The sequence below is a fragment of the Haliotis rubra genome, unplaced genomic scaffold, assembly GCF_003918875.1.
Source record: "Haliotis rubra isolate DU_JTF1 unplaced genomic scaffold, ASM391887v1 Scf1491, whole genome shotgun sequence".
Taxonomy (NCBI): domain Eukaryota; kingdom Metazoa; phylum Mollusca; class Gastropoda; order Lepetellida; family Haliotidae; genus Haliotis; species Haliotis rubra.
The window spans coordinates 54,387-64,655 of record NW_025765438.1 but is presented as its reverse complement, the minus strand read 5'-3'; the positions used below and the strand labels follow the sequence as shown (position 1 = coordinate 64,655).

Sequence of the window (10,269 nt, the reverse complement as noted above, 5' to 3'; positions counted from 1 at the left end):
AATGACACGAGTAGTTACGAATGCCTGTACACAGTAACAAGGAGGGCGTCACATCAAACGAGAGAACAGCCAACTCGGAGGAAACTGACATGGATGAATGCATGTGCAGCGATATATTATCCTGAGCGTAACGCACTCACTTACTGAACTGAACTGAACTTTATTTACACTCCGGACGCGTTCTGCGGCATGAAATATAAAGTGGACATATATACATATCGCTTGGTTGCATGAATAAACTGTCTGTACATACATTTGACCAGTTAAATGAACAATATTACACATATACGTTATTGGTTATCTTTTGTGGTGGCGTTGCTTAAAATGAGACCTTATTATTTTGCAAAATATTGCTAATTTCCTAATTGTTCCTAGTATGTTAGAGTGAACAAGCTGGTTCATTTTGTGCATGTTCGGGTTTCTACAGAAATAGTTGTTGATATATTTTGTCCTTTCTTGGGCTAAGGTAGGTCAAATGAACAAAACGTGAAATTCATCACCAATATCGTTTGCATTACAGATGGTACATAATCTTTCATTTGGGGATGTTTTCGATTATTTCAAAGCAGAATTTCGTCAAGGTAGAGCATTTTGTGCAATAAATACATATATGAAACGTCTTTCTAATAAGAAAGTAAGATTGTTTATGAATAACAACTTCTTTTATTATATATGATGCGACGTTTCGGTATGGATCCTTACACCGTTGTCAAGCAAGAGTGAAGTACTACAGCACAGAACAGACATATATACATGAACAGGGATTAAGTAACATGTTGTTATTACTTTATCCCTGTTCATGTCTGTATGAAGTCTGAGTTTAGTTTTGCCGCACTAGCAATATTCCAGCTATGGCGGCGGTTCAAATAATCGTCTTTCTCCAGTGATCAACAGCACTAGGTCTGTGAACTGATGAAATACAGTGAAACAAGATCCCGTTAATCTACGACAGTTCAAGCACATGGGTTGCTGAGACCTAGGATATTTACGGGTGAGTCTGGCTATCGTTCACGTCGTTCTGGTGCACCAGGTTCAATAACTTAATATATTTGAGTTGTATGTTTGAGTATTGTTTGTTACTATCAAAATTATATACATTCAGAGACTAAGCGTTAGTCTACTTTTCCCCCAAATTCCCACCCAACTGCAGAACACTATATTTGTAAATGTTAGTTTACATCGAAGTAATTAAATCTGGCTTGAGACTGCTTTAAAAAACTAGTTTACATATATCACACCGCGTCGGAGAAGAGGCAAAGCGAGACACATAGAAACGAGCCGTGAGGCTGTGCGTTCGTTTACCCCAACATGCTTCACTGAACAAGCAACTGAATATAACCAATGCAGTATGCGTCTTTGTGAACGGGAACAAACTATGCTATAGGTTAACCTGACCTTACTGTGAGTTTGTCGTAGCGGGAAAGTAGGTCAGGTTGATTTATGTGCGTGTCTCTGTCCTCAGCGTAGTGGCTATTGTGATTGTTGTCGTTCGGGACTTGGCACGTCGCGCGAGATCGACACGTTCATTCACATCGGCAGCCTTTCAGTTCGCATGTTCAGTGAACTGAGCAGTATGGCAGTTATCGTATGCCCTTGCATATTATAATAATATGTGCATTATTACAGCACATCTGTTCACAAAGTAGCATGCTGTGTGCGCTGCTCAGACAAGGTGAATGTAAGAGAAAAGTCTTTTGAAAGAGATAAGTCTTTAGATTATTTTTATTTGAAGGAAGGAACGGTTTGCAGCTATCGTTTTTGAGGGATGTTGGCGGGTGATTCCACAAGGTTGAAATGTTTCAGAGGAGACATGTGGAACACATTACCAAATTTGACATAGCTCAGTGACCAAATGTATGGCCGTTGCATTTCTTTGATTTTTATCATATATTCCCGTGTGTTTTTCTGGTGGACAATTCACATGCCTTTGTGTTACTCTGGAGGCAGGACACGCTCACCGAAATGCAACGCCCAATTTCATGTTAATTTTGATGTAGCGCGAATGAGTACATTCATACTATTCTCCTCAGATATATTATCAACTTAATTGTACTAATCCATTAACTTTCAGGAGGAAATGTCTTGCCTGGACAATATATACTTTTATTTTATGAGTGGGTGACTTTTTTAGCAGCTTTTAGCAATATTTTGGCAACATCACGGCGGGGAACACCAGAAATGGACTTCACACACTGAACCCATGTGGGGAATTAAACCCGGGTCTTCGGCGTGACGAGCGACCGCTTTGAGCACTAGGCTAGCCACAGCCCCTGCTCAAAGGAAATACTTAAAAAAAGGAAACAGGATACACCGGTGGACGATCTGGTCCCTGTATTACGAAGCAATGCAACCACTACGGCGGCCGGGTTAGACTTACGATCGCTTTGTGGACTGACTGACTGAGTTTGGTTTTACGCTGTTTTTAGCAATATTCCAGCAACATCACGGCGAGGGAAACCAGAAATGGGCTTCTCACATTGTACCCATGTGGGGATTCGAGCCCGGGTCTTCGGCGTGACGAGCCAACGTTTTAACCACTAGGCTACCCCACCGCCCCTCGCTTTGTGGAAGGTGAATTGAAGCAAAGTGGGTTATTCTGGAATATAGCGAGATACAGGTATACAAAGTACATGGACTGGATTACCAGTTGCCGGGCTTTCATATTTTGTTTTTGAAGGCACGGTGGCTGAGTGGGTAAGATCGCAGAATTTGTGTGGTGACTAATTGGTGCCTTACTGGTGAGAGTGTGAAGGCGAATCCCTGTACGTAATAGAATCATCACTTTACTGAGAAAGTATAATCCCAACTATAACATTTGTGGCATTAGATCACTTTCTATATGATAACGTGCATGTACAGCTTTCGGCCTTCGGAGCAGCTCCAGTTACCTTATGTCAGGGGGCTACACAAAGTATGCACACTAGGCTACCAGTCTTAATTTCATTTTTGAAGAAGCCATCGGATGTTAGATCGCATTGTCACATTGGACAACGTTCTGAAGTGTATTCAAAGGTACGATCCGTTTGAGTAACGTAGCATCACAAGTGAACTTGTGTGAGATGAATCAATCGCTCAATCAGTAGGATAAACAGTCACGTGACAAATTTGCACGTGTCTCACGCTTAAATGGCTGTCACCTGAGCTGTCGCTACATCCTTGTCACAAATCGTGATAAAGCAAATGAAAACAATGATAGCTTGTTAAACGACTTTTCTATTTTGTAGACAAAATTTATGACACAATTCTGCAGGATTGGTGTGTATTTCCTATTTACCTTTCCGTTGGTTTGGGTAATTTACGATTCTTTGTTTTTGAGTTAGAGTGCAATTCATTGGGGGAGATTTTGACTCAAACGGACTACATATCTGTCGTTTTGTTTATCAGAAATATTCCCACCATGACGGCGGTCTGTTGATAATCGAGTCTGGACCAGACAACCCAGTGACCAATAGCATGAACATCGATCTACGTAACTGGGATACGATGACATGTGTCAAACAAGCCAGCGATCCACTTACGACAAGCATGTTTTGTTCAATTCTACTTTGTACCCGGATCTTCACCGGTTATATCTGTTGTTAAACCAGCAGGCCATGGCAATATTGTGGTAAAACAGAAAAGCTCTCGATATGAATTAGTTACACTGTGATGTTAACAAAGCAAATAGTCATAGATATTTCATATGTTATTCCATTTCTGAATTCTCCTGAAGAGAAAAAATACAAACAAACAAAAATGTTGTTTTTGAATATTCCATAATTGTATCATGAAGATGCGTTAACTATTCTTTCTGTCGCACATTTCGACCGATCATGTATTGGCAAGGCAACTGATGAGGTAGCATTGGTGTCATTGCTGCATTGGCAGCCACCTTGTGGAGCGGAGCTCTTTGAACGTCAACTCAGACTTGCTGTGGATATCACCCATCCTATCACTTTGGAGACTCTTCAATAGCCTCTTGAACTTCCTCAGACTTGTCAATATTTTGCATCTGTTGCGATGGTTTCCCAAAGATTCCCACCAAGGCACCAAAGAATGCCCCAAGCAGGAGAATAGTTCCTGCAAAACCAAAAACAGCTTTGTACGTTTCCAATCAAGTGGTCAAGAGAAACCATTTTTGAATCATTATCACTTCTAGGTTTGTTAGTTATTTGGTTTGGCACTATGTGACGTGGCTGCAGTTCCGCATTCAGATTGCATGCATAATCAATGCCAGGATTCTACAAACCAACCAAAACGATTCCGAGAAACTAACACAAATGTTTATATACACATGAAAAAAAGCATTGCTTATGATTTTAATGCTCATTTTAAATTCAAATCGTAAGTATGTTGTATGAGTATTTGCAACCATCGGGCACAACGATACATTGTTTTAAGATATGTACTTGCTACGATCAAATATGTACATCATAGATTTTAATTATTTCCTTTTCTATTGTTAATGGCAGCATGTTAAGTCTGGGAATACTATCGGGTGTTGCCATACATTAAAAGCTTAGAAGTATCAGGTTTTCAATCATCGAAATACTTTATTTTGAATCACATATTTTAAATATATTTTGGAAATTACGTTATTTTTCTCAGTGTTCTAAGTGATTTATTGAATTTACCTGCAAATACGAACGTAAAGTCATAACGCCTTGTCGCTGAATATATGAAACCTGAAATGGAGAAGTTTTCCAAAAGTTAATGCAAATGGGCAAAATGGCCATTCGTAACATAGGTTATCAGATAACAGCAGCTAATCAGCGTTTATGATACAATATCCACCTGGTTTAGGTCAACCTGAATCATCCACTTAGACTTGTGCTTTCACGACTGCCACGTGTTCTCTGAGTGTCACAAGATAAAATCAAATAAAAAGAATCATATTCTGTTTTCAGAGGTCTCTTAATGGTTGCAAAAAAATGCGTATTCATTTCCATTTGATTTTTTCAAATAAAATATAATATGACGAGAAAGGTCAAAATTATATGAAAGGAAAATACTAACTTGAAAGAGGAGGGCCAGCGAAGAAACCAATTCCACGAAAGAAGTTCCCGATGCCCGATCCAATAGCTAAATGCTTCAAGCCCATTAGTTCTATGGTTATTGGGCAGATAAGAGTGTTAAGACCACCACTATACAGCCCATATGCAGCACTAAATGTCATCTGAAGAACGTAGGTGTTTGAGTAAAGAGGAAAACACAGTGTTAGGAGTCCAGACATTCCCAAAAGTCCCATGTGAAGTGTCACATAATCCACCGAGGCATCACTTCCAGCAAACCCTGTCAGGAGCCTAGAAATGACACTTCCCACCCCCATGACCGTGAACAGACTAGCTGCTTGAGTTTCTGTACTGCCTTTATGTTCGGCATAGTTGGGAAGGTGGAACAGACATGCTCCTTCCCCGAGTGCCCAGAACAGAAAACTAAGACAGTAGCTGATGAATCCATATTTGTTTAGTATAGTTATTCTCCTTATGCGTTTGAGGCAATTTCTGAAAGGGTTCGGCGATCCTTTCTCGTAACATGAACTACAGTGTGTGTTATTGTCTTTGGTCATCTTACCAGAATTGTTGGATGCACCTATGAAGCATTCTTCGTCATCAGTGGATGTCAAAGGGAGAAACTTCCCTTCTAACGTGTTACCTTTATGTTTCGATTTAATGTGGTTTTCCTGATGATTCATGGAATGTTGTGCAGTCCCACCACTACAATTGTCAGTCACCAGTGGTTCTACTGCAGATATGAATTCTACACTGTCGACAAAACATTCTTCTCTTGATATTGCTGTATCTTTGAAAGATGTTTCTGAAATGCCTGTGCCCGCTTGATGGTTGGTGTCATCTGTCATTTTCTTTCTGGTGCTTGGGACGGGTCTCAGGAGGCAGGCTGCAACACACATATTGGAGGCGATAGCGCCCAAGATAAGAAGACAGCCACTGAGTCTGTACTCCTGGATCAGCATCTGACATAGAGGACCTCCAGTACACATGCCCATACCAGCACCTGATACAGTCACACCAAACGCCAGACTTCGTTTTTTGACAAAATAATGGCCAGGAGCTACACCCGAGGAATTCAGCCCTAGTCCAACGCCAAACCCTGAAAAATCCAGGACAATAAATGAAGATCAAATGAAAGAACTAACGAGCGAACGAATACAACATGAACAAATACATCAGATCTCAGTGGCTTGTTTTTCTTGATATTGTTCCATGCTATGGAATCTTTCTCGCTCATTGAGAGTAATGGGTAATCAGCATGTAGGGAAATAGTTGTCTTGAAATCGACAATATAAAGGACAATGAATTACGAACAGACGGAATGAACGAGTCAACTAACAACCGAATATATACAGATTGAGGTAGAACAGTAGCTTGTTCTTTTTGTGTAGTTTTTCTGGCATTTTAATTAAATTCTTTAGCACATAGTTAAATTATTGGATAATTACAAAACGATACATCGATTACCTATACATATGTCAAATGTTGTTGTCTAAAATGTACTAAATTAATTTAGTATGGTAATAAGTAGTGCTACTGTACTTAAGACGATGGAACCGTTCTTCTTTGTATACCTATGCCCAAGCTTGTTGTGTAACAATCTGTGACCCTTCAACGTACTTTTAGCACCAGGATTACTGAAGCGTCAACTTGCTTTCCAAGAAATTTATTATTGACTATACATCTCGTGATCACCTCCAATAACTCCGTATGTTATGATGAGTCCGGTGACGTCATGAACAAAGGATGCTGCAGCGAGTCCCATCAGGATGAGTACTCCTCCCCCGAAACAGGCTAACCTGTAGCCCAGTTTCTTGGTGATCAGACCCGCCAAAGGACCTGGAGAATAGTTCACAGTGAATGCTTGGTTTTTGTTTGAATGTTTTTTCTCTTGGTTCGTTTTCACCCCGTTGCGTAAGAAGTGGTCAGGCTCGCTGATATGGTTGATAGATGTCATCGTATACCAACTCCGAACATCGATGCTTATAATGTCAATCACTAGATTGTTTGTTCCAGACTTGGTTATTTTGATTATACTATCTTGATTAGCCAGTGATGAGAGGCGTTTAACAACAAAGAAACAAAGAGTGCTTACTCACATAAGCCAAAGAAATACTGAAGCAAGGAGAATTGTGATTATGGAGTTACAGTTGTAATCGGAAATTAATTGCGAATATAAGTAAACTTTCAACGAAAATGTCGAAAATGATTTCTTAATGATAAAGGCGGGATAAGATCAGCGTATCTGAAAAAAAAGAGTTAATAAAATGCATTCCATGTAAAATGGAGTGGGTGACGAATTCAAAGACACATCAACAGTACTTAGTGAGTGAGTCGGTGAGTTTAGTTTTACGCCGCTTTTAGCAATATTACAGCATTATCACTGCGTGGACACCAGAAATGGGATCCGCACATTGTATCCATGTAGGGAATCAACCCGGGCCTTCGTCGTGACTAGGGGGCGGTTGGGTAGCCTAGTGGTTAAAGCGTTCGCTCTTCACGCCGAAGACCCGAGTTCGATTCCCCACATGGGTAAAATGTGTAAAGCCCATTTCTGGTGTCCCCCGCCGCCCTGATATTGCTGGAATAATGCTTACAGCGGCGTAAAACTAAAACTCACTCACTCACTCACTTACTCGTCGTGACTAGCGAACTAGAAGAAGTTAATTCGAATCATTTTGTTTCATCAAACTAACTATCTTTAAGAACCTACAGCGGCCGGAGATGACCTTGTATAAAATGCATTTAGGTCCACAAGGAAGCTAGACCTACAGTGTATTTTAAAAGTATCTTATTAATCATACCCATGAAGGTGAAGGTCCCTAGCATTGTCGAGCCAACCCATGACGTCCGCGAGAGGTCGCTGTCAACTTCCTCCAAGATGGCGGTATTGATGACCCCAGTCGAATACACCATCATCCCACAGATGAACATCGCACAGAATGAGGCGAACAGAACGACCCAGGCATATCCACGGTCTACATCATGTGTTGGCTTCATTCTGACACGTGAAAGCGGGGAAACATTTCATGACGTTTGCATACACAACTGCATTTTAGTTTGATAGTTTAAAATACCATGCTATCACGCCCTTCTGTCCACGCAGTAAACACTAGACGTATATGTGGGAAGAACACTTGTGAACTAAAATATACTAAATTGCAAAAGGTATACACAGCCTGCCCAAACAACAGACACCAGATTGGTACGTGGTCATTGTAAAACCTGTCATTCATGTTCTTCACCGTGTTTTTCTACATTATTTATCATGTGAAATGTGACCACCATTGCCTCCTACATACGAGATACTAAAAACGACAATTCTCCTTTGGATAATCCTATAGAGTCACTAATTAAAGGAGATGCATGTCCAAGCGTTATTCAAAATAGAAGATAGTACATACGTAGACGATACTTTTATCTATCTTGAAGATTATTTCCTTTGTGTGAAAGATACTCTCTTCTTCGGAGAAGATACTTTCATGTCCTTAATATATGACATTATAATGGTGACGTTACTGAGACTTACGATTCTAGTTGGGTATAGTTTAAGCATGCGTTAGATATAGATTTTTCAAATATGTGTGTGTGTGTGTGTGTGTGTGTGTGTATGCGTGCGTATGTGTGCATGTGAGGGAGAGAGACTTTCATGGTTTTCATTTGGCCTTTTCTGTATTTTATTTTTACAATTATAATCGTTTCAAAGTATCAGCGTTATGGTGAAAAAAAGCCGAGCCCGAATAAATTGATCTAAGTACATGTAAGTATAATTTATGTATAGAGAAATATCGTGTACATAGTTGAAAGTATCATCTACCCAGATGCAGTATTTTCCCCGTGGATAAAAGTATCTCCTAAGTAGATGTTAGTACCGTTCACGTAGATGTAAGTGGATGTATATGTCGATATACAGTGGTATTAATGTGCTTCCGTACACTCTCGATATATTCGAAGACAATAACAAAGTCTATTTCACCTAAATCCACTGCGTTCTATCTCGCCAATACGATTATTGAGATTCATAAACCATGTCGCCATACACACTATATTTCACTATTGTCGACACATACACATTCAGAGTCAGACACTATCCCGCCAGGTAGATGCTATAATCCCCCAGCCTGAGACCTCTGTTTACAGAGACTCAACCACTATGATGCAGGGACGGATAATACGATGTGCCGTTGAGACTGACATCCAATGATCGAGGGAAAAATACCAGCGCCTTGAGCATGCACTAGTTGCCTGGATATGTGCGCTTTATAAATATCCTACAATCATAAAATAAAAAAATAACATATATGCACATAGAACATCCTTATTACAATATGAACGAAGTTTTCTGCTTGGTAACGGTGTCAGAACCAACACCAAAACGTCCCACCTATTGCAATGAGGTTATGCTACCGTACATCTAATACTTCCTTGTACTCCTACTTCTAAATGCCTCTCAAAGAAGTCACTACACTGAAAAAGTACGAACTTTGCCACCTGACGTAGGTCCCTTCTCAGTAGCAGCTGCCGTCTCGCCCCCTACCCACTATTCACCTGCATTGGAAACTGACTCACCTCCGATTCAATCTCGTTCTCCCCGTGCACATTGACATTCAACAATAACGTCCCTTCACAGATAGTCAGCCGCTGTCTTGTCGACGAACACACGCCTGCTACTCAATACACTACACCTTGTGGATCCCCTTGGGTGATTCCATGTTATTTATGTAGTCATCCATTTGAACACCACATCTCTGTTTCAGATAACAACAAACAAATCGTGTGTACATTCGAATATCATAACTAAATCTTGCGATTCAACAAACATCTTCATCGTGTGAAATGTGAAGCTAAAAGTATAGACCAACCTTTAGCAGTGACCCACTTGTCTTTCAACCATGACGTTGTGAACACGCCAGTCCTACACATTCCATGTGACACAGCTAAGACTTCCACCCGATTTATCCTCGCCGACTGGGTATCCACCCGATTTATCCTCGCCGCCTCGGTATTCTGGACTTCTGGCAAGTCTTCACATGTATTATGATTTATCCATAAGTATTCACGAGCCCAAGTGTCGGTTTAATAAACTAACTACACCTCTACTGTATGTATGGCATTCATTGCAAACAAATGACTGGCGTCATCGGTAAATCGAGACTTGGTATTATTAGACATTGACGTGGATATGTTTACGCTTCAATGCCCTTTATTCCAGGTTCCATGGTCGGTAGGGTAGCCCGATGGTTACAGCGTTCGCTTGTCTCGTTTAAGACCCGGGTTC

At 40.5% G+C, this 10,269-nt stretch overlaps 1 protein-coding gene across 3 annotated transcripts; it reads right to left on the bottom strand.

The window, feature by feature from the left end:
• Window positions 1-3,195: 3,195 nt before the first annotated feature.
• LOC124270034 (monocarboxylate transporter 14-like) lies at window positions 3,196-10,125 on the bottom strand. 3 transcript variants are annotated; one of them, XM_046705054.1, is made up of 6 exons: window positions 9,854-10,125; window positions 7,796-7,992; window positions 6,687-6,830; window positions 4,996-6,090; window positions 4,614-4,664; window positions 3,196-4,059 (listed from the first exon to the last, which is right to left on the bottom strand). In XM_046705054.1, exons 2-6 carry the CDS (start codon window positions 7,989-7,991, stop codon window positions 3,932-3,934), a joined length of 1,614 nt encoding a protein of 537 aa, XP_046561010.1. In that variant the 5' UTR covers window position 7,992; window positions 9,854-10,125; the 3' UTR covers window positions 3,196-3,931. The 3 variants fall into 3 exon arrangements, with proteins under 3 accessions (XP_046561010.1, XP_046561011.1, XP_046561012.1); XM_046705055.1 differs by lacking the exon at window positions 9,854-10,125 and adding an exon at window positions 9,561-9,579; XM_046705056.1 differs by lacking the exon at window positions 9,854-10,125 and adding an exon at window positions 9,475-9,550.
• Between the last annotated feature and the right edge of the window lie 144 nt (window positions 10,126-10,269).